The sequence below is a fragment of the Morus notabilis genome, unplaced genomic scaffold (assembly GCF_000414095.1).
Source record: "Morus notabilis unplaced genomic scaffold, ASM41409v2 Scaffold403, whole genome shotgun sequence".
In the NCBI taxonomy this organism is placed as follows: Eukaryota; Viridiplantae; Streptophyta; class Magnoliopsida; order Rosales; family Moraceae; genus Morus; species Morus notabilis.
The window spans coordinates 53,133-77,718 of NW_010359824.1; the positions used below are offsets into that span (position 1 = coordinate 53,133).

General features: G+C 33.1%; 3 protein-coding genes across 3 annotated transcripts; 1 reads left to right on the top strand and 2 right to left on the bottom strand.

Annotated features, from left to right (window-relative positions):
- The first annotated feature begins 8,094 nt into the window (after positions 1–8,094).
- LOC21397132 (probable WRKY transcription factor 70) lies at positions 8,095–10,053 on the top strand. Its single transcript, XM_010095238.1, has 3 exons — positions 8,095–8,459; positions 8,828–8,932; positions 9,528–10,053. The coding sequence occupies exons 1-3, from the start codon at positions 8,095–8,097 to the stop codon at positions 10,051–10,053; spliced, it is 996 nt and encodes a 331-aa protein (XP_010093540.1).
- A 6,742-nt stretch (positions 10,054–16,795) lies between these two features.
- LOC21397133 lies at positions 16,796–18,412 on the bottom strand. Its single transcript, XM_010095239.2, has 2 exons — positions 18,209–18,412; positions 16,796–17,400 (listed from the first exon to the last, which is right to left on the bottom strand). The coding sequence occupies exons 1-2, from the start codon at positions 18,371–18,373 to the stop codon at positions 16,885–16,887; spliced, it is 681 nt and encodes a 226-aa protein (XP_010093541.1). The 5' UTR covers positions 18,374–18,412; the 3' UTR covers positions 16,796–16,884.
- A 1,535-nt stretch (positions 18,413–19,947) lies between these two features.
- On the bottom strand, positions 19,948–21,053 carry LOC21397134. The gene is made up of 2 exons (XM_010095240.1): positions 20,892–21,053; positions 19,948–20,421 (listed from the first exon to the last, which is right to left on the bottom strand). Exons 1-2 carry the CDS (start codon positions 21,051–21,053, stop codon positions 19,948–19,950), a joined length of 636 nt encoding a protein of 211 aa, XP_010093542.1.
- Between the last annotated feature and the right edge of the window lie 3,533 nt (positions 21,054–24,586).

The following is a 24,586-nucleotide window of genomic DNA, read 5'->3' on the forward strand; positions in this document are numbered from 1 at the left end:
GTTTTGTTTCGCTTGAAAGTAAAAAGAACCGTTGTGCCCGGGTGTTTTCTTTTTTACGTAGATGCCTCTAAATCCGTTGACAGTCAAATCTCCCAATCCAAGTTTCTGCCAAAGGACAAAACAAGCGATGGCATGACGTAGCGCATTCGGACAAAGTTGGCATAAACTCAAGTTAAAATATGCCAAGAGATCATGGATAAATGGATGAGCATTTTCTTAGGAGAGTAAATATTCTTCCGCTTATTTTTGGCGTTGCCACCTTCATGAGCTTTGGCGATATCTCTAGTCTTGCCGAGTTTAAACTTTAAGGTTGTGCTTTTGACTTTTTGGCGTCTATCTTCAACGTTGGTCTCGGGGATATACAAAGAATCACTAGAATAAGAGGAATTAGAAGAATTTCCATCATTTGAAGCCCAAAAAACTCGGTTAGCACGGAGTTTGATGCGTTTGTAGGGCTGTCCGGTGTTCATTAAAATAACATTTGAGCCGTTTGTCTTCATTGCTGCTAAACCGTTAACGACATCATCATGGTGTAGGTTATTTGTCGCTTCCATTCGCTGGAGTTTATGGTAAAAATCACACAAAGACGCCTTTCCTTTGTTCTTTTTCTACATCACCTTTCTTTCTTCTTTTGTGCCTTACGTTAATTGCGGTAGAGACATGTACAAAAGGATTGTATTAGCATGAGAGGCCTTACTCAAAGGAATTAGAAGACCAAACTAATCACGTAATGGGCAAAGGTTGAGAAACAAAAGGGCAACATAATTAGTGGTTCCATTTACATTACGCCATCTTTGGAGTAAAAGTGGAAATGTACAAAATTTCTCATTCGGAGAGAAAAGGAAAGTGTCAGGAGTGATTGACTTCTAAGAAAATCAAAAGAAAAGATGGCAAGTTTTGTTTTTCATTCATGTTGAAGGTCAGCGACGCCAATTGAAAAGGTAAAAATAAAAAAAATAAAAAAAGCTATATTCAAAAGGCAAAAGTCTGGTAACATTCGGACATTAAAGGAAAATCTTCACGGAGATCCACATGCAAGAAATGTTAGTTACCAAGTCAGAGGTGAGAACAAAGATTTCAAAGGAAAAAGTTTCAAAGAAAATTGAAAACTTACTAATTTTGATAAGGATGTTCGAAATCGTCACAAAGTGGGAAAATTTTCTTCAAGTGATGAAGCAGCTAGAGATTTTCCAATTTGAATTTATAAGGAAGCTAGCCAAGTTAATTACTTTTGTAAGTGAAGAAGAAAGATTTTTCAGGGAGTGATTGGGTGATTTGTGTTCAAGATCTTTGAGATATGGGTTGTTTCAAAAAAAGAAATAAATTTTAGAAAATTGTCATCAAATCTTCGACATTCATGGTATGTTGGAAGGGGAAAACAAAGTTCGGTAAAAAGAAAAGAAGGAAAAATTTTGGCCAGGTTTTAGTCCCCTTCGCTTGGCGTGCGAAACTCGTGGACTGGGGGGCTGATGTTGGGCAACATTTTTGGAATCATTAAATGTGCAATAAATTCAAAGGCACGTCGGAGCCCAAGCTCTCCCGAGCCCAAGCGCTCCCGAGCCCAAGCTCTCCCGAGCCCAAGCGCTCCAAAGCCCAAGTACTCCCGAGCCTAAGTTCTCCCGAGCCCAAGCTCTCCCGAGCCCAAGCTCGCCCAAGCCCAAGCTCGTCGGAGGCCAAACTCTCCCGAGCCCAAGCGCTCCTGAGCCCAAGCTCTCCCGAGCCCAAGCTCGCCCGAGGCCAAACTCTCCCGAGCCCAAGCTCGCCAGAGCCCAAGTTCTCCTAAGCCGAAAGTTCAAAGGTCGCGTGATATTATCAACTGAAGTAACCGACGCTAATTGAAGACATTGAATGGTTGAAAGTTAATTCTCATTGATTATTTATCAATTTTAACTCACAAAAATGTGAAGAGCCTCATTGTAATTAAGAGAGAATAAACTCTCAAATTTATGGGAGAATTAAACTTCTTCAATCCTAATGTACTATAAATTCCCTCAATTTGAAAGGAAATGAGAGTCACTCATTTCTGAATACAATTGTCTTGTGATTGTTTTCATTTTGTGTTCGTTATTCCTTCAGAGGTTCTTTGTGTTTTTCGAGAGTTCTTCTAATTTTCTTAGATAATTTACTTATTCAATCCAAATTATTAGTCTAGGGACATTGGATAAGTGTTGGACGAAATTTTGCTCCAACAGAAACTAGAAAGCTTGTAGAAACCTTCAATAAATATTTCCACTCTCTTTCATTTGGAAGACAAGAATTGTGATAATTGGCTCTCTTTAAATTCCATTACTGATTCTAATTAAAGAGGTTGCCTACCAATGCTAAACATAAACCAGATCTAGAATTATATAAATTTAAGTACTAGTTAGAAAATTACGTAGACTACTTTTTTTTTTTTTTTTTTTTTTTTTTTTTTTTTTTCCTTCCTTCCTTTTTGCTGTCTTTACGTTTATGCCATTTGACAATACATACGTTTGTGTCTCTTAAGATTTATTTTAACTGATTTAATAAATGACATGTTTTTTACTATGCCACTTTAATGCTATAAATGTTAGTCAGTACCATTTGATATTTGCGGTTTTCTTCCTAAACTATAGTACTATCGGGTAAGACAAGTCTTTCTTAGCTAAATTCTAATTAAAATGGCTAGAAAATTATTTAGCTAGTAACTTTTTAACGAGTCATTCTAATCATACTCTCTATTTTAACTAAACATAAATTATTTTAATATTTTTTTGAGTTTAAAACATAAATAATTTTTTTTAACTTTTAATTTATGTCAAAACAAAGAATAAAATGATAAAAAGAATAAATACTTAGCCACGTCTTGCTAGTTATATTTAGCTAGTGAAAATTGCTTTAATCAAAATAGCTAACTATGTTAATGGTTGGAGCGAAAGTTAAAAAGAAACTAAATTATTAACTAGTTTAATTAAAAACATAAAATGATTTAGAGTTGCTCTTACTACTTATTATAAGATAAGTTTAGTTGGACAAATAGTAAATTTTGGCGAAAGCGACGTCGTTGTGAAATATGTAAGGTAGTTGGATTTTGCATGGTCATTGAGAGGCATTATTGCAAAGCTGAGTTGGTCTTGATAAAAGCCTCACAACGAGTTTTCCAAAATATTTAACTTTAACAAAGATAAAGGCTAATACCATATCTCTTTCTTGTACCCCACATTAATCCGCGAAAAGGAAACAAAAGATAAAGATTTAGGGTGCGTTTGGTAGAGAGATTCGTTCCCTGATTCGAATCATGATTCGTGATTCGCTACAGTATTTTTTCTCATAAAAAATACACGTAAATCGAAAATAGTTCGAATCACATGGTTTGAATCCTCCAACCAAACGAACTCTTAAAGAACAAGAAATACTAGAACCGTTCGTTATATATCACATTTCCCAATGTCATGCAACAAAAATGGATGAGTTATAATCTATGTTGCTATATTCTTTCAACAATACAAAAAGAATCTTGAAGATTTTTTAAAATTATATCCTATATGTTTTTTTTTTTTTTTTTTTTTTTTTTTTTTTTTTTTTTTCAAAATACCGCATTTGTCCTTTGTGTAATTGAAAATGGTCTAAATGACCTCTTATCCCATATCTGATCAATCAAATTTTTACAATATCAAAACTATCCCTATTATACATGGCCTTCAAAACGAGAGAGAAAATCTTTCGTTACAATCATGCCCTGTCCCCACTTATTTCATTGCCTTATTTGAAAAATGCAAGGATAATATGCCACAAACATTTTATGACCATAAAAGTTTGATAGCTATAATTTTGGCAGCCAAAACCGTTCAGTAGCTAAACCTTTTAGCGACAGATATTTAGTTGCTAATATCTTTCACTGTAAGTTTAGTCCAAACAAAACGGGTTAGCACAGATCCCTTTACTAATGGCCCAATCTCGACCCGTCCGACCTAATTGGACTGATACTCTAAGCTCAAAACTATTTTAAAACCGGCCCGAATATTTCCTTTGAGTTATTGGGCGACACAAACTTTTACTTCTACAATGAAATACCATTTAGTCATTGATTCCTTCCGCGACAAAAATCTGAGTAGCTAATGCTTGATTTTTGACTACTAAACAGTATATGCCATAAAAGTTCGGTCCTAAAAAGTATTAGTCGTGGTCGTTCAAAATATATTATTTTTCACAATAACTTGCCCTTTTGTGACAAAAATTTTTTTACCAAAATTTCGGTCCCAAAAATATAAGTATGATCTTTTTATCTACGACCAAGTTTGCTACAATTTATAGGATATTTGGTAGAGGGATTCGTTCCCTGATTCGAATAATAATTCATGGTTCGCTACAGTATTTTTCTCACAAAAAATTCACGTAAATAAAAAATGATTCGAATCACATAGTTTGAATCCTCCAACCAAACGTCCTCTTAGTTGCGGAACATTCCGTGCCCAAAAAGGCGTTTGGTTGCAAAATCTTTTTGTGATAGACTTCCTGCGACCAAATTACAACAAACAAATATTTCGTCACTGAAGGTTTTTGCGATAAAACAAGAATTCTACTGCTAAATTGATATGAGAGAGTGAAAATTTTTGTAGTATGGTCGTAAAAAATTTACGGTATAACGCAAATATTTATTGTTGTGTGGGTTGCAATGCGTGAACCGTACTATGATTCTATTCTCCTTCTCATCTCTTGTTTGTTGATGACATCATCCTTTGTTGTCTAGCTAGCTACCCCTAATGCCATAGATGTATAAATTAAGATTTTTTTTGGATCTATAATAATCTTTCAGGTTACTAGGTTATTTCATAGGAATTTGATATCTATTTTGGTTCCTCTTTTTGTACTAATCACTCTAATTGCATTAGTGCTTTGCTTGCCATGAAAAAATAGGTATTCAGCCAATAAACTACCTTGGAGTTCCTTTATGCAAAGGTGCCCCCAGACATAAAATTCTTTACAGAGTTTTGATAAATTGAAAGTAAATTCTTGGAACGTCCATGATTCGTTGTCTACGGCTGGTAGGTTGATCACTTTGATTCATTCGGTGATTGTTAGTTCTCTAAATCATATTTTCTGGTTTATATAGGCCTCTTAATCTATTAAAATAGTTAATACTATACACTATGGTGAACTTTTTGTGGTGTGGCCGCACTGATAAAAGGAAAATAGCTTCGATGGCATGGGCTAAATCCTGTTTGCCGCTTGAAGAACGGTCTTAGTATTCGGCCTCTCAAAGCTATCAATAATGTTTTCTAGAGGAAAATTACTTGGAAGCTTCTGGCTTATAATTCTTTCGTGTATTCTTTTATGGTGGTATGTGCATAATTAAAAAGTTTCATAGTGTTAGAATGATGCCTATTACTTTTTCGATCTGGCCTAAGGTGAGAATATATATATATATATATATATATTAATGGGAAATTTCACAAGAAATCAATTACATAAGATACAAATGGCCCCAAATACAAAGGAATTCGGCCTTGAATTAATGATTGAATAGCACATGGGTGAATACAAATTTTGAGACTCAAATAAAGAAAGACTAGCTCGGCACATAAACATCGAGCTTGGCCATTGCTTGTTAAATAACATCAAAACAGTCGATGGACTAGCCCAGTAGACCGAGACCAAATCCCACATAATGGGGACAATCACACCAAGGCATAGAGGGAACTCTAGCCAGAAAATATACACCACATCATTTACAAACGGGCGGGGGACAGAAACGGAGGACATCACCTCCGTTATTATCGAAACGAAAACACTAAAGTAAAATAAAATAAAAAACCCACACTAAAGAGGTAGAAACATCAACGCCTTTATTACAACTAAACAAAAAAAGATCCCTTGACAGCAAGCCATCGATCGGGCATGAAACATAAGCCAGAACAAAGCGGAGCCATCTCAAAAAAAAAAAAAAAAAGCACACCCGAGAAAAGTGGAAGATTGTGGGAGGACCACAGCAAAATAGAGAAGACGTTAATCACAAACACCTCAGCCACTAGAGCATAAGAGAAATACCGCCTCTAAGAGAATCTCACTATCTTGTAGCTGTTGATGAATGCAGTTATTTAGCTAATTGGCTCCAATTCGAAGCTTACGTTTGGTATGATAAATGGATTGGTTATGGCATTGTTAACAAACTTAATCTGCTGGACAATTTAGCTACTCGGGCTAAAGTCTCTGATTTTCTTAAGGATGGTGTTTGGGTGCTTCAACTTTTTGTTTCAGCAATTGCCGAACATACATATGCAAGGAAAATGAGTATGTCCTCCTACTACTCGAGACAGAAAGCCCTTATCGCAGCATTCTTATATGGGAATTCCTTCCGTTAAAATTTTTTACAAATTCTTTCTTTGACTTAAAATCGCCTCTTCAAATCATAAAATATCTCAAAATAAGTAAACTATATTGATAATAAAAAGTTGAGCAGGTTTACATAAATTATTTTTAACAAATATCAGGTGAGACCATTTCCAATGCAAATTCTAATATCAATTGTATATTTAGCATCAAAAAATGTTTATAATATGTTATTTTCTTTTTTGTTCCAATACACATAATGCTAATTTGAAATGTCAAATTTCAATTTTCTTATAATCATTGAGCTTAGAAAGTTGTAAAAGTAAACTTTTATTTTTAAACATTTTGTAAATTATTGATAATATTTTCTTAAATTGCCCTTTCGTGGTTACCATTTGTGGATTTTTCATGGGGTGTTCACTCTTTTATTCTTGCGGCAATAAAGAAGAAAATGAGTCCTCAGGTTTGGAATATTTGGATTTCGACCATTCCATCTTCTACCTTATGGTCTCTTTGAAAATATCTTTACAGAATCATTTTTGAGAGTTTTAAGATTTTTGAACGGGCTGTTATTGCCATTATTTGGCATTGTATTCAAGAGACTAATTCTTTGGATAGATCGATCAAGTTGCATGTACAGTTATATTAGTAATCTTTCTGTTCCGCTTAAATTTAATCAGAGAAAGAACTTATATTTTGCATTTGGGTCTCATCCTGCATGATGTGATGAAATTTTTAGAACTTAAAGAGGCTTTTGGTAAGGTTGCTTTATTTCCCCGTTGGGAGTTTTTTGAATGCTTTTGAAAGCAGAGTTTGTTGTGCTTATCAAAGCTAACATTTTAAATCTTGCTGGCAAGCTACCTTAATGTTCCTGGTTTGATCACCTTTCGCGTTTCTCATATTTGTAGCGACATGATTGGCCTTTTGAAACAGATTTTCTTGTGGGTGATGGAAGTAGAGGTATTTATATCCGAGTCTTTCTGATTTTAATGGCATTTAGTGGTTGCTTTTGATACAAGCACGTGCACTTTTTTTTTTTTTTTTTTCTTTCTCTTTTTATGTTTTTTCCTTTTAGGTTTTATTAGAAACTTCTTTACTGAGACCTTTTTTAAGAGCTAATTTTTAAAGGTATAATTTCGCTTAACCATATACCGTTAGCTCACAGCTTATTATCTTCTGGCTTCCTGAAGTCTTTTACGAGCTGTTTTGTTTCTTTTAGTTGCAAGACTTTTGTTTGTTTTGCCCTTTTGCAATATCCATACCCTTTGTATTATTTTTGAATTTTCTTTCTTTTATTTAATAACATAGAGTGATTAGCTTATGATAAGTGCTTGAAGGGTACTAACCTAGTTAGAATGTCTTGATTTGCCTTGATACTTTGTTGTCCTTCTCATCATTAAAAAAAAAAAAAAAAAAACAAGAAAACTTTGATTGATGTATATATTATCCCACCCGCAAACAAAAAAGTTAGTTGAAGTACACGGAATTGGTAACTGGTAATGTATGAATATTGTTATTATTACTATTATTATTATTATCATTATTTTTTTTTTATTTTTGGTAGAAATCTCTCCGAACTGGGACTAGACGGAATTGTTGACCATGTTGCGCGGGGGCTTTTTAATAATATATTGCCTCAATACGAGGAATGTTCCAACTAGCTTATGTTTATCTTCCTAACATATTTCTGCTTGCCTCACATATAAAAAAGGAATGCACTTAAGCCAAAAAGAAGCTTTTCTTCTAATATCTTCACTTTGGCTTAATTGCGAGCTTATTTAGTTCCACATAACGAAATACATGATGGCTTGTTCTTCTTTGCCTGAAAATGTACTCTCCGTTCAGCAAAAGCTAATCGATGAGCTCGTTCGAGGTCGCGAAATTGCCAATCAACTCCAAACTTTGCTTTCTCAGTCCCTTGGTGATGATTGGTCTGTAGTAAATTCTGCAGAATATCTGGTTTTGAGGATAATGGAGTCGTTTACGAATACCCTTTTCATGTTAAACGGAAACAACCCCGATGAGACCGTTGTTTTTCAGATTCAGGCCACTGGTTCTCACGTCGATTCCCCATGTTTGGATGGTTGGAAAATATCTGAAGATTCCGAGAAAAGTTGCAGGACTAGTGTTTTTACTATGAAAGATACCGGGGTTTGCTACAAGAGACGGTAAGCAAGATGTGTGAGGCTTTCGACATTGGTTTCGACTTTAGGGGTAGTTTCAACTCTTATCTGATCACAAAGTGGCCTAAGAATCAAAAGTACTTATATAATTTTGTGATCTTTCAAGAAAGAAAAAATTATCTATCCAATTTTGACATCGAAAATCATTTTAATTGACTTTTTCATTTTTAATGTTTAAGAGACTATTAAATGACATTGAAAAATGTAATTGATTAGATATAATTTGAGACTTTAAAAAAATAAACAGGTTATCTAAATCCGATGTTATATATAGCTTTTGCAGTATAATGGGATTTTGTTGTTGATTATCTATCGAATATGATAATTGTGGCACCTTGTTAAAATATTTTCAGGAAGACGGTCTACACGTGGCAAAGAGAAACTTCAACTCTGACTGATGATGGGCATGCATGGAGAAAGTACGGACAAAAAATGATTATTAAAGGCAAACATCCCAGGTGTATATATATATATATATAATGTGGCATTATTAAATTACTATATTTAATTAGTGATTATTAATAGAGATATAACTATTAAAAAATCATCAATATCTTTATACACATGATTTTTATCTAATATTAACTAACTATCAAAAAAAAAATCTCACTCTTTTCGTCATTCTTGTTAATTTACTTGACATATATATACTTGTAATTTGAAACAAAATTTGAACTACGTTTATAAAAATATTGATTTTCTAGCTATCTCTGAAATTTTGGGAAAAATTCCAAAGTTTGTGGAAGTTTTTCTTATTTAGATGGCAAGTCCATAAACAGTTGTACGGAAAACTATGTTTGATTCTTAAAAAAAACAAACAAAAAACAAAAAACAAAAAACAAAAAAAGAAAAAACAAACAAAACAAAACTAGGTTAGATCTGCTCATCATAAAGCCGAAACTAATCTTTGCCTACAAATTGAATTACAAGCAAAAAATCGAGTAAGTAGAAAATAAAAGAAAATATTTACTGCATATATATGTACCTTTTTTTGAACTTCAAGTCATCAATCTGATCATCATGGACTATATATATATATATATATATATGCAGACACTACTATAGGTGCACAAACAAGTATGATCAAGGATGCCAAGCAACCAAACAAGTCCAGAAAATTCAAGAGAGTCCTCCAATCTTCAGGACAACATATTGTGGGCACCACATATGCAGAAACCTCCTTAGAGCTCCTGAACTCGTCTTTGATTCTACTAGTCCTAACCAAGACTCTTCTCTACTTCTTAGCTTCAAAGACTCCAATAATCTCAAGAACTTCACACCCCAACAAGCACACCATTTTAATTTCTCATCGTTCACATCGGTAAAAGACGACGTAACGGATGCCTCTAATAACAACATGATGGTATCCGGTCGGAGTAACCGGTCATCCTCCTCGGATTATATTGTCACACCTGATCAATTTTGTCTCACCGATCATGGCCATGATGATGAACTAATCACGGCATTTAACCAATCTCCCGGACAGTACATGACGGCGTTGTCACCAAATTTGGACTTTGATATCCAGTGGGATCTGATGTCTGGGGTGATGTCTTTTGATGACGGTGATGTCTTTTAACACTTCAATTTTTGACGGGTTTTGTTGTTTCCTTTTTGAAAGAGTTTTCTGCTTTTTTCTCTCTTCCTCTCTAAAGGATTTCATGTGATTTACTTGGCAGTGTAGATCTATTAATGTATTAATCAAATTAGAACAAGTAATCTTCTTGGATTTTCATGCCAAAGTAATATATATATTTTTTAATTGTTTTTATACAAACCAACGAGGGAGTGCAACTAATTGTATTAAGCTTTTGAGACGTCCCAAAAGAAGAGCAAAGCTCTAGAGCAATGAACCACATAGATTGTGAATTAAGATTAACACCATGGGAAGCAAGACGATCTGCCACCTGATTACCACGCAAAAAACGAGAGAGACCCGGTAAATAAGTGTTTGTAAATGCGAAGGAGCAATTAACCAATGCGCCTTCAACTTCCAAGGTACAATATTAAACAGAAAATCAACCACATACGTCGAGTCACACTCGAACAGTGAGAATCCAAACCAGGTACATTGGCTTAGTTTGATATTGATTTTCGCTCCCAAAATCAGCTTCTGGTTGTAACAAAAACTGATTTTAATGTTTGGTAAATCTCCTCAAAATTACTTTTTAAAGAATTTTTAAAAAATCTACAGTCAAAATCAGAAGCAGCTTAAAGACAACTTTAGCTTTTAAATTGTGCGGAAATCAACATAGTACAATTAATAAAATTTTCATAATACCCATAATACCTCTAATGAAATTTAAAATTTACAATATTCTCAATCTAAAACTCAGACTCGTAATATAATATAATATAATATAATAATAATATAATATAAAATAATATAATGTAATAGTAATATTGTAATAAATAATATCATACTTATATTAATAACTATAAATTATTATTTTATAATGTAATATGATATTATAATTATTATTTTATAATAATAATATATATTATTATTATCTATTATAATGTATTACACATAATATTGTCATATTATATATTAATTATAATATATTTGTTTAATATAATATAATATTACATAAAAAATAATAATATTTCAGTTATAATATAATTAAAAATTACAACTATATTATAGTATATTATAATATATTATATAATAATAGTTTTTTGTATTATATTAAATATAATAATAAATATATATTATATTGTATTGGTATGATTATATTTATTATATTAATACTAATAAAATAATTAATATTATTAAATATAATAATAAATATATATTATATTGTATTGGTATGATTATATTTATTATATTAATACTAATAAAATAATTAATATTATTAAATATAATAATAAATATATATTATATTGTATTGGTATGATTATATTTATTATATTAATACTAATAAAATAATTAATATTATTAAATATAATAATAAATATATATTATATTGTATTGGTATGATTATATTTATTATATTAATACTAATAAAATAATTAATATTATTAAATATAATAATAAATATATATTATATTGTATTGGTATGATTATATTTATTATATTAATACTAATAAAATAATTAATATTATTAAATATAATAATAAATATATATTATATTGTATTGGTATGATTATATTTATTATATTAATACTAATAAAATAATTAATATTATTAAATATAATAATAAATATATATTATATTGTATTGGTATGATTATATTTATTATATTAATACTAATAAAATAATTAATATTATTAAATATAATAATAAATATATATTATATTGTATTGGTATGATTATATTTATTATATTAATACTAATAAAATAATTAATATTATTAAATATAATAATAAATATATATTATATTGTATTGGTATGATTATATTTATTATATTAATACTAATAAAATAATTAATATTATTAAATATAATAATAAATATATATTATATTGTATTGGTATGATTATATTTATTATATTAATACTAATAAAATAATTAATATTATTAAATATAATAATAAATATATATTATATTGTAATTATATATATATATATATATATATTATATTATAATATAATATAGTCGTAATTTTTAACTATCCACAGCAATTCAACCTCATAATTTATCAAACGTTATTATACTGATTTTAGAACCAACACATCTACTATAATTATAGTTTACCAAACACTCAGTTATTTTTTGTAACAGCTGCTTTTTCTTTCAGCACAACTAAAAGTAATTTTTTCAAAATCTACAGTAATATCAAACTAAGTCATTGATAGCAAAAAGTAACTCCCATAAGCTCAGCTGACCTAATGATACAGCTACAGTAATAGAGATGCAACTCTGGGCTGGCCGGCCCGGCCCATTCTACTAAGACCCACGCTCACCGTGCGTCAGGCCAGTCTAGCCCACGATTTTAGTGGGCCGTGACTCGCCGACCCATATATAAGAACACCCCTAAATCCAGCCCACACCACGATCCAATTTTACGTGGGTTAGGTCGGGCCATGTCATAGGCCGTGAACAGGTCGGTCCATTCTAGCCTATCTACGAGTTAGGATAGGTAGGCCCATCTTGGCCTACCATAGGCCAGCCGATCTTGACCTACAATTTTGTAAATTTTTTAAGTTTTGTTTTTGAATTTCTAGACAAGTTAATAAATATAAAAGTATGAATAGTCAATAAAAATATGAAAAGAAATATTTCTTTTACGATGACCTCATTAAAAATCTTTTTTAAGAAAAGTCTAGTAGGATAATAACTTGGTAAGGAAAATAGAATACAGTCATAGTAATTGTACATAAATTTATAAATATAATATATATACATATATGTAGTTAGTTTGAAATGGGCCTTCGGAGGGCTGGCCCAATGGATCTATATGGGCGGCCCGGCCTGGCCTTTGAAATTTCATGGCCCAGTAGCACGACCTATGGGCTAGGGCTGTACATGGGATGGGTTGGGTTGGTGCAGGGTAGGGCTTTTTCTTGCCCCACCCCAAAGGGTGCGGATTGCACATATTTGGCCCCAACGATGTTAGAAAAATTTCACAACTCAATGATGTTTAGGTTGGGTTGGGGCGGGGGCAGGGGTGGGGTGGGTTGGGTGGTCGGGCTCATCATTCAAATAATCAAAGTTCAATCTAGAGGCGGAGAGAGCCAAGAGGAGATGCGGAGAGGCGGAGAGAGGCAGAGAGCCGAGAGGAGAGGCGGAGAGAAGCTGCCGGCGCCAAAGAGCTTAAGGATCTAGTCGACTGGTCGAGGAAGGACTGAAGACAGTCTAGGTCTGCGTGTGGAGATGAGAGTTGCTAGACGAGAGAGAGTAGTTAGAACTTAGAACTTAGAGGACATGACCCATGCATGTTTGTGTGGGTCGGGTTGTGGTATGCGGGTTATTACAGGCCCAACCCACAAACCACCCCAAACACCTCGGGCCAAACATTTAGTGGGCTAAAAAATAAAAAATAATGCTACAAGTTGCCTTTTTCGGGTTGGGTTAGGGTGGGGTGGGTTAGGTTTGCAGGTTGTTCAGGTTTATGTACAGCCTTACTATGGGCTGAGAAATGCTAGCCAAGCTCAGCCCACCATTATTGATGGGCTAGGCCATGCCATGAACATTATCGGGTCATGTTGGCCCGACCTGATACTCTACCAGGATGGGTTTGGGCTGGCCCATGAGCCTCGGCCCATAGTTTTATTTCTAGTTCTTAAAAAACCACCACAAGAAGAATATCTCAAAGTTCCTCTAGCTGTGCTATGAGTTTTAAATATTTTAGGAAAATTGTAGTAAGTAGCAGATTTTTAAAACTAAATTAAGTAAATATATAGCAGATTTTAAAACGTTTTGAGACAAATAACAGTTTACGTGATAAATGAATGATTTTACATAGTAAATCATTCATTTACAACTGGTAAAAAATAACTTACGTGTTAAAAAATCTTTTTTTACGTGGAAAAAAGAATCTTTTTATACGTGGAAAAAAGAATCTTTTTACCAGTCGTAAAAAGAAAATTTACGTGAAAGATAAAATGTTTTGCTAGTTGTAAATAAATAATTTACACAGTAAATGAAAACGTAAACTACTATTTACTTTAAATAGTTTTAAAATTTACTATTCACTTAATTTAATTTCAAAAATCTACTATTCACTTAATTTAATTTCAAAAATCTACAATTCACTTAATTTAATTTCAAAAATCTACTATTCACCACATTCTCCCTTAATTTTATCCAACCAGATAAAGGAGGATACTGACTTGAATAATTTGAGGAACCCTATCCATTGTCCTTGTAACCTAAAGGTTTTACATAATTTTCAAGTTATCCGCCAATAAGTTATGATCATGACCCCAGAATCGTCTTTCCAAAAAGAGCTCCAAGTTTTTAAGTTGTCAAAGCATGAAATAATGTTGGATCGGCATTATTCTTCTATATTACGAAATTTCTTGATGACCCGACGAGAGGATATCATCGATGTAGTCCGAAGGTTATAATTTTTGAGAAATCATTAAACGACAAACGATGTCTTTAAAAAAAATTCTAACTCCCGAATCAAGTTCCTCTTGGCAATTGAAGGCCGAAAAAAATTCAACGCTCTTTGCAAGTTTAAGGAGGAGCTGATCAAGACAGTGCTCGGACTGTGTTAAGGATCGAAAACGAGCAACTCAAGCTGAAAACTTGGAGGAAGTCAGATGGACCTATGGCAAAGTCATTGTATAAAGAGACGTCTTGTGTTAAAAGTTGGTGGATTTTTGGAGCAAACTTCTCATTCCAAGAGTCTAACTACAAGTTAAGTGTAATAAAATGCTTCTACTTTCATTAATGGTACATTTCAGCATTCGTGATTTTTCTCTTAGTGGTTTTTGGTCAGGTTAAATAATCATATTAATCTTTATGCTTAAGGATAAGTATTTTATGCACTATGTTTAAATTTTTAGCAATAGTACGTGTGATTAATTTGTTAAGTGGTTCTAGAGTAAAGGTCTGACAGGTTTAATAATGTTCAAGAAGTTGTGTTGATAATGAAATCATTCCAGGGAAAACTTAACATAATACTGTGGCAAAACAAGAGGAATATAAGCCTAATCGACCGTGCATTTCAAAGTTTACTTATATATATATATATATATATATATATATAGTCCCTAAACTAGGTGTCCATTAATTTTGGAAAGGGTTCATTTGACCTGTTGAACTATACAAATTAGGGGTGTGTAACAAACCATTTAAACCAACCAAATTAAAGCAAACCAAAAAAAAAAAAACCAAACCAACCAATTAATAATTAGTTTGGTTTTAATTTAAAAAAAAACCAATTAAATTGGTTTGGTTTGTGGTTTTAACCATTAAAAAACCAAATCAAACCAAACCAACTGAATTTATATATTTTTTAAAATTATATATATTTTGTAGATCTGTAACGTATTCATATATAAAAAATAAGTTTATTCTAATATTAAATAATCATAACCCTAAAAAAGTTTCTATTATAAGAAATGTCTATCATATAAAATATTAGTGCCAATTACAATTAAGGGAGTTTGAGAAAAGGTTGTAAAATATTAGTTCAAACCAATTAAAAAAAACTAAACCAAACCAATTACAATTGGTTTAGTTTGAATTGTATTATATCTCTTAATTGATTTAGTTTGGTTTGAGAATCTCTAAATCAATTTGTAATTGATTTGATTTATATTTCACCCAAAATAAGCGGTTTAGTTGGTTTGCATATCCTTAATACAAATGTTTCCAAACACTTTCTCTATCTGTAATAATAGTAACAAAATAATGATGTGACATTATTGTAATTTTATAAACACCTCCGAAATATTGATAATATTGATTTTAAGTCAACTTATGATGCATGTATAACTGGGAATAGGAAAAGATGGAACGACTCTTGGATTGGTTTGCACAATTTAAAGATGCGATTAATTTAGGAATGTGGAAGCTTAAGAGTTTGAACTTCATTTTAATACTATTTATGCAAGTTTAGAATTTTAAAGTTTGAGTTTATTATTGTATTTATTTTGGGGTTGTTTGAATTTAATTTGGGGTTCAGAATTTGAAAGTATGTCTAGTTTTGAGTTTATTATTGTATTTATTTTGGGGTTGTTTGAATTTAATTTGGGGTTCATAATTTGAAAGTATTTCTAGTTTTAATATTGAGTCATTATTATAGGTGGGTCTGGAGGCCTATAAATAATCTTGTAATCTTGTAATATTGGAAGGATATGAATTATGGAATGAGAAACCGAAGTCATTTTCAGCATGAAAATACTTGAAATTCTTATCTCTTTGGTGGATTCCATTGAGTGGTGAATTTTCTTTTCTTTTTGTATCTTAAGGTGGTGCTTTTCTTATTTTTAAGTGGTGAAACATTTTTACCTTTAAATTCCTCTTAAAAAATGTAGTTTTAGCTTGTATTCACTAAAAAACACTAAACACTAACAGTTCTTTTCTCAACACTTCTTTATTTCCTAAACTCTTCGGGAATACGGTATCAATTTACCTCCCAAACTATTAACTCTGTCAACTTGTCCCTCAATATTTTAAAGGGGATAATTGTTACAAAATTTATAGTTCGGGAGATATTTATGAAAGTACATTAGTGTATAAGGTGTTTTAAACAATTTCATACAGTTTAGGGGTGAAATGAATCTTTTTTAAAATTCAAGAGATAGGGTATATAGTTTAGGGGTATATTATAAAATAAAATAAAAAATAGTTGTTTATTTTTCTGAGCTTGATGCAAACTTAGATTTCTAAATTCAAATATATATATATATATATAGAGAGAGAGAGAGAGAGTTCAAATTCCCACCTCATGTACACGTATAAGGGGAAAATCATGATCATAACTATATAATTTACATCGCGCTTGAAATATATACTAAGTCTGCTTATTACAGCAGTTGGGGATCACTTTGGCGGCAAAATCAAGCTGATAAAGCCCCCAAACAAGAGCCAAAGAGGACAGCCAAACAGGCACAGGGCCAAGCATCCACAACAGCAAAGGAAAGCTGATGCAAAGCAAACGATTGCTCACAAGAGCCAACACAAATCCCTTCTCAAATATGGTCTGCCTGTGTTCATTATTATACAAGGAAAACTCCTCAGAATTCGAATTTATCAAGAAATTTGCGTCGATCAGAAATGCGATGGCCATTGATCCAAACACGAAGCTGAGTGACGAGAAAACTGCGATTGATCCGTACTTTAGGGCAAAGATCTTCGTCGATTGAGACCCGAAAAGCGGACTACTGAAGAGATGCGCCGCGGTGTAGGCGTTATTTATTAGAGTGGCTAGTGATATGACGACGAGAATTGATATGGAAGCTGTTAGGATGGTGGCCATGAGAGTGTTTCTCAAGCTTTGCACTACCAACATGCTTTTCTTATCATTTCCCTGCGGTGGACCAAGACATAAATATAAAATAAAGAAATAATAAATAATAAAAGAAACTAAAAACAAAAACAAAAGTGAAAACATAGTTATATAAGAGGTCTTGGGATCATATGATGAATGGAAAAGAGGAAATTAGAGGAAATATTTTATCAATGATCTGTACATTAGTGTTGTATATATGATATCAAAATTATTTTCGTCGTGCACTTTTTTAAATCTACAACTAAATTTAATTTTATAAATAGTTGACAAATTAATAAGTATAGCTCCTCTTTTATTTGAATTTAGAGATAGACTCAAGAGTCAAGATCTTAACTTTGAGGTGGGTGTGGAATTATCGTAAAATTAAATGATTTTTTTACAAATAAATGTATTTTGAAGTCTAGTATCATGGGGTAAAAATAGCAAAGTGAGAAAAATGGAAAGAAAGAGAGAGAAAGAAATTTTTAATTACAAGGAAATTATAAAGGAGAATTATGTGATTCGGTATGAAAAAAAAAAAAAAAAAACATATATCAACAGGACTAAGACACAATTCTAAACGGTCAAATCACATTAGAAATTTTATCATATTGAAAAAGTACATGACAATTTAAAAAAAAAATTTATAAAAATCGTAAGGTTTGTTTTCCTTAAACACCTACCCAAAAATAGAATTCTCCCGTTCTAAAAGCGGCAAAAGATTTTTCATTAAATTGCCCTCATATCATCTATCCCAAACAACCCAATTAGTATACATCCCAGTCTCCTCACCCTCGATCTACGGATATAGCTAAAAGAACTTGGTTTATGAATATTTCATACTTACATCTTTCAAGTCCAGAAACCAAGCTCTCCTCTTTAAGGCGTTAATTCCAAAGGTGGTGCGAGAGGGTTTGTTCTTGAAGTTGTGCCATAGATAGCCATGGTAACCAACCGTCAGAAAAAAGCTCAACGGGATCAATACGGTATCCAAATAAACAACCAAACCCATTTCTAATTTTGAGCGATGGAATGAAGCTAATTATAAAGAATCATTTGTATTTAAAACAAGGGAAAAAGCACAATATATAATGCATGTAAATCACACTTAGAATATTTATTGTCTGCCTAGTGGGGTTTACGTCGATGAGCAATATGTACTTTGTACGCAACGCAATAATGGTGGAATCAAAGTGGAATCATGAGTATGATGGACACTAATATTTTGTGGGGCTAATTGTGATCAAATTTTATGAAAAAGTTGAAGAGTTGGCTCATTTTGGTGACCCCTCCATTAATGTTCCTTTGGATTCTTGTCGTTTTATTCTTTTCCTTCCTTTTCCCTTTTTTTCTTCCCCTTTTCTTTAATATATGCTACTTTAACTAACAATATCTTACGGGTTGTTTGGTTGCTAGATTCATGTCATGATTCGAATCATGGTTCGTGGTTCGCTACAGTATTTTCTCTCACAAAAAATACACGTAAATTAAGAATGATTCTGAATCCATCAACTAAACGTCCACTTAATTTTTCATATGCATTCCAGTAGTCATTATATTTATATATAAACGTATTGTGCAACATTTATAATTAGTTGGATAATAAGCACGTTCACCTGATGGAGAAATAATTATTAAACTTTTGGGAATGATATATATGTATATATCCAAAAAGGACACTATTGAACAGAAATATTTCAAATTCTACAATTTGTAGTACTGTTTTAACATTTTTTTTTTCTTTTGCAGTTAATAAGTATATGTGATAGAGCGTATATGCTTGTATATATTCACAAAAATAAACTTAATTACATGATAAGACGGTGATCACTGATCAGCAGTTCTTAAATTAATTTCTTTTTATCTTTTATTTTCAGACCGAAATGCTTGCATGCATCACATGATGAGGTGTGATCACACATACAAAGTGTAATTACAAAACTATGCCCGCCCACCCCGCCAAATATGTTTGGACCTCCTTCCACGACCCACCCCGGCAAGAATCTGCTCCTCCAGTCATCAATGGGCACTACTAGGTTTTTTTTTTTTTTTTTTTCTTTTCTTTTGAGTCCAGAATAGGAAAATTTTCCTCGCTATATATAGCTCACAAGTCGATCGTCGCTCAAAACCTTTTAGGGTTTGGGGAGTAGGTCAGGTATCCCAGCTTGCACGGATTTAAATTTCAATAGAGATTGAATTGAATAATTATTACATTAAAGAGAAATGTTAGCGTCACTCTTTCTATCACTCTCTGCATTTACTGTTTGACATGTGAAATCCACTAACATGATATATTATAATTATTTAGATAGAAAATGAGATAATTGAGTCACATGTCAAACAGTGTGCATAAGTGATAAAAAGAGTGACAGAAACAGTGACACTAGCATTTCTTTGCACTAAAATTTAATTCATCCAAAACAAAAATAAAGGATTACACTTAAAATTCACGGACCATATATACTCAATGAAATTAACCCATAAAATTAAGAAGAAATACACACTTAAATAAAATTAGTACCACTCAATGCACTTGGATTTCTTTAACTAGGACATAATTATTGGTTAGGCCTTTTTTGTAATTTTTCAAGGAAAATCGAGCTCATAAAGCCACCAAACCAAGGCCACTGACGATAATACCACTGGCAAGGGACCAAAAATCCATAGTAGGAAAGGGAATGTGATCAAGAGCAGCCGGTTACCAATAAGTACCAAAAGGAATCCACGTTCCAGAGCTATTTCTGCATATTCGGATGATGAAAACTCAGCAGACGAAGCATTTATCAAAAAGTTTGCGTCCATGAAAAGTGCAAGGGCTTGAGAGCTACAAAAGAAACTAAACAGGAAAAGGAACGACGCCAAGCCGTACTTTTGAACGAACATTTTTCCGGATTTGGAGCCCAAAAATGGTGTGTTGAGAAGATAGCTTCCTTTGAAGGAGTTGTTCGTTAGAGCTGCCAATGCCGTGTTAAGGAGAATTGCAAATGAAGCGTTGAGTATTGCCACCATTTGGGAGTTTCTCAAGCTTTGGACAACTAGCATATCATTTTTATCACCACCCTGAACGGCAAAATTATTTAGCACTCATATATATGTGTTAGCAAGTGCATATCCCAATTGAGTAAAAAGTATATATTGAGCATTTCACATTTATAATAACACATGCTAATGAGTAATTGATGACTTGATGTATTATTAAGTTCCTGATATGCCTTCTCTTGTCATTTTTTCTTTAAATGCTGAGTAATTGGCAGCCTGTTTGATCACTTGGATCAAAAGTACATGCTTTTATGTTAAAATAGTACAATCAATAATATGATCAACATTTTTCAACAAGACACGTAGTTGAGTATAAGAATAAGATAGGTATCATACTTGTTAAGAGACGTAGAAATTATATGTATGAAATTTTAAGGGAAAAAAAATTACGGTTAAAGATCTGAATTCTACATATCTTGTGGTGAAAACAGGTGCGTAAGATATATAAACTCGTAAATGCCATTTAATCAACAGATCATATAAGGGCTCACCTCTACTATCTTTAGAAACCATGTTCTTCTAATTGTTTGCAAGTTGATTCCTCTGGTGGTACGAGAAGGCTTCTTCTTCAAACAATACCATAGATAGGCGTGATACCCCACCGTAAGGAAGAGGCTAAAGGGGACAAAAATGGCGTCCAAAAAACTAAGCATTGTCTTGATGCTCCTTCCACGTTAATTTTGTTAGCGTGCAATTAATATTAGAGCCGTCAAATATGGTTTGTCAACCGTATGTCTTTACTAGTAGTACTTCTTTTGATCTTCAATAATTTCAATTTGACGAAACACAATACCGATCAAAGAACCAACTTACTTAGAAATACATATAAAAATACACCTATGCATCTAAATAACTTTCTGAGGGGAGACCAATAAAAACTAAAATACTCAACGTGTTGACATTAATGTGGCTTATTCCTTCGCAAGTAGCCATTTTATAATTTGGTTAATTTCTCACCACCAAGTAATAAATATTGGCGTTTGTAGGCAGCTTCTGGCCATGCACGTACGTTAGTGGAGTTCAAAGTCACAAGCTAAGCCAGCCCATGAGTCTTCTTTCTTAATTATAATATCCCGATGCAGTTGTGGAATGAGGTCTGGTGGACATATTATATAAAGATAGGAATATTAATGGGGCTTGAGTAACTTTACACTAAGGGTATGTTTATGCACCGTATTGTATTATATCGTATTGTATCGTATCGTATAGTATTGTATTGTATTATATAATTTTTATATAATACGGTGTTTGGTTGGTGGTATTATTAAACATTACACTATTTTTATCATTGTAATCTATTTACATATTAGTTTGTAATAAGGTAAAATTTAGGCCTAATCATAACCTAATTCGACTCTAATCTCGACCCGAACTCAACATTTAGAGGAAACAAGAGAGAAAGTAGAGTTACTATATAGGGGCCTTTTGCAAAAAAAAATTAAAAATGGGATCAAATTGTAATTTTTAAAATATTAAGGAGGTGAAAACATAATTTTAAAAAAGTTTAAGGGTCAAAATATAATTTTAAAAAGTTTAGGGGTCAAAATATAATTTTTTAAAAATATAAATCTAATATCACTCCGGTCCCGAAATTAGACTCTAACGTCTGTCCCCAAACTCAACCCTCAGCCTTGATATTTGTGAAATATTTTATATGTTTTTAATATGATATTTTAAGTTAAATTGCATAATACGGTTTACTATATATTTTTTTTCGTATTAGATATCACACTTCATATTGTATTAATTTTGAATCTCATATTAAATTATACAATGAATAAATGTCACTAAAGATTATATTATTAAACAATATAATACGAAGTGTTTATACAGTGCATAAAGGAAAGCAAACAAGACCAAAAAGCAAGAAAACAACGCATCCAGATGAGCCCCGCGCGCTGCTGCGTGCCTCAGCTTCCAGCAGCGAGATTCTTCTTCCAAAAATGCGCGCCGCAGCGCATTTTCACATAGACTGCAGCACGCGTCTGAATCCCTAGCTCCGAAACTGAGTAGTATAAAAGGAAAGAGATGCCACTTGAGAAAGGGAGCCCCGAAAAACTGAAGAAAACATCAAAAATAGGCCGAAATCTTTCATCTTGGAGGTCCTTGGGAAGCTCTTTAATGGATTTTGGGTTTTATCTTCATTCATCTATTTTTCCATGTTGAGCTAGACATTAGATCTAGGACTTGATGTAGTTTTATTTGAACTATGTTTTGAATCTTTTGTTAATTGTTAATTTAATTTCGTTTTCCATTCATTTGTGTTTCTCTATGCTTAATGCTTCTAATTTATTTGGCCAATGAGTTAGATGATTTTTAGATTGTGAATTTGATGCTCGGGAGAGATTGAGTTATTTATCTAGATTTGAGAAACATAGTCTAGGTTGTTGTGAGACTGGGAGGAGATCAACGGTTAGATAATCAAATTAGGATTTAGGTCGTTGTGAGGCCGGGAGGCGATCAATATTCCTAGTTTCTAATTCTAAAGGCGAAGCTTAATTTGTGTTTAAATATTCATTTCGAACAGGGATATTGTTTTGGGTATTTAAATATAGTTCCTTATGAGGCACTCGGGAGAGGTTGCGAGGTGACATTAGAGCCTTGATTAATGAATTGAACGGAATTGATTAGCGATTACATAATAGGATGAACATAGGAATAATAAAGTGAAATCAAGTCCCTAGACCATTTGTGTATAGATACTTTATTCTTATTCTTATATTTATTTTGTTTTTGTTCTTAATTATCATTTTCTTAGGTTGCGTAGATAAAGTTAAGTTACGATAATTATGGTACTTAACGGCACTTCTAAATCCAATCCCTGTGGACGATACTCACTCACCCTATACTCAAAACTTGACACCGTATGCTTGCGGAAATAAAATTTATAAAACAAAAATTTACGCATCAAGTTTTTGGCGCCGTTGCCAGGGATTGGCATTTTAAATTGTTGTTAATATTGTGAGTAAATAACTTGATTTTAATTTAGGCTCTTATTTTTCATTTTTAATCTTTTGTTTTATTTTTGTTTTCTTTTGTTTTACGAGGTACTTGGAGATGGTTGATCGACAAGTCCTCTTAAGATTTACTCAACGAGACTCCGAGCCATTTTTTAGCGCTTGGGAGAGATACAAGGAGCAGCTCATTCAGTTCCCCAACCATGGTTTCCCGAGGGAGGTGCAACTACGAATCTTTCTCGACGGGTTAGATGCCGCAACAAGAACGTGGGTGGAAAGAGGAAATGGTACCACCTCTTTGCACCAACTATCTGCAGATGAAGCTTATTGGTGGTTGGAAGACATGGCCAATGTTCACTATCGGTATCGGAGGTATTCAACAAACCACCACGGTTTTAAGGACAGCTCCAACATTTTGGAGCCATGGCTTGACACCCCCCATCACCAAGCGGAGTCTTCTACCTCATTTGAAGACCTTGTCGCCCAATTTTTGGAGGAGACAAGACTCCGCATAGAGAAGTTAGAGAGGATGGAGGCGCTCGACCAACTTCATGAGGAAATGGAGACAACTCCAACGGAGTTGTTTAGGTTGATGCTGCTTCCAGATGAATCTACTAACGCCATGAATAGAGAACCACAAGAGGAGGAATGGGCGTTATTTAAAGATGACTCTTTGAGAGAGGAGGAGATTCAAGAATTGGTTAGTGAAGAATTTCAAGAAGATGTCAATGAGTCTCAATCCCTCGAGATCCTCATTGTCGTGCCACCCCCGGTTGAGAAAGATCACATCTATGAAGACCCAATGTGGCCGGCAACTCCCCCACCATCTCGAGCGTCATTCTTCCACGCCAACCAAACGCATATGCCGGCGCCGAGTCGAGTTAAGCAAATGAGCCAAAAACCGCCAAATCTCGCCAAACTTGAGGGTGTAAAGAATCAAGACCTGTACATTGTGTTGTATGACACGTACTATGGGTGAAAGCCACTCTTTGATGAGTTGGCTCGGCATAGGAATAATTGAGCCTAAAGACGCAATTTATGGAGGAGAACCCCGCCCCAACCCGAGTTTATGCTATCATGCCCGGTGCATCATTGCCAACCATGCTAGGAGGCGAGATTGTCTCGCCTCCCTGGTACGTGCTCTTATTCCCTTGTTCTTAATTTTAATGATTATTTGATTTTGAGTTTGGGGGTGAGACACTTTGTGGTTGATTTTAGTGGATTTTGGG

Bases quoted from the DNA above. Each gene is read 5' to 3' on its own strand.
- LOC21397132 (XM_010095238.1), top strand. From the start codon at position 8,095: ATGGCTTGTTCTTCTTTGCCTGAAAATGTACTCTCCGTTCAGCAAAAG. The intron at 8,460-8,827 runs GTAAGCAAGATG...AAATATTTTCAG, and splicing joins GGGGTTTGCTACAAGAGACG to GAAGACGGTCTACACGTGGC. The intron at 8,933-9,527 runs GTGTATATATAT...ATATATATGCAG, and splicing joins ATTAAAGGCAAACATCCCAG to ACACTACTATAGGTGCACAA.
- LOC21397133 (XM_010095239.2), bottom strand. From the start codon at position 18,373: ATGGGTTTGGTTGTTTATTTGGATACCGTATTGATCCCGTTGAGCTTT. The intron at 17,401-18,208 runs GTAAGTATGAAA...GGTCCACCGCAG, and splicing joins GGTTTCTGGACTTGAAAGAT to GGAAATGATAAGAAAAGCAT.
- LOC21397134 (XM_010095240.1), bottom strand. From the start codon at position 21,053: ATGCTTAGTTTTTTGGACGCCATTTTTGTCCCCTTTAGCCTCTTCCTT. The intron at 20,422-20,891 runs GTGAGCCCTTAT...TTTGCCGTTCAG, and splicing joins GGTTTCTAAAGATAGTAGAG to GGTGGTGATAAAAATGATAT.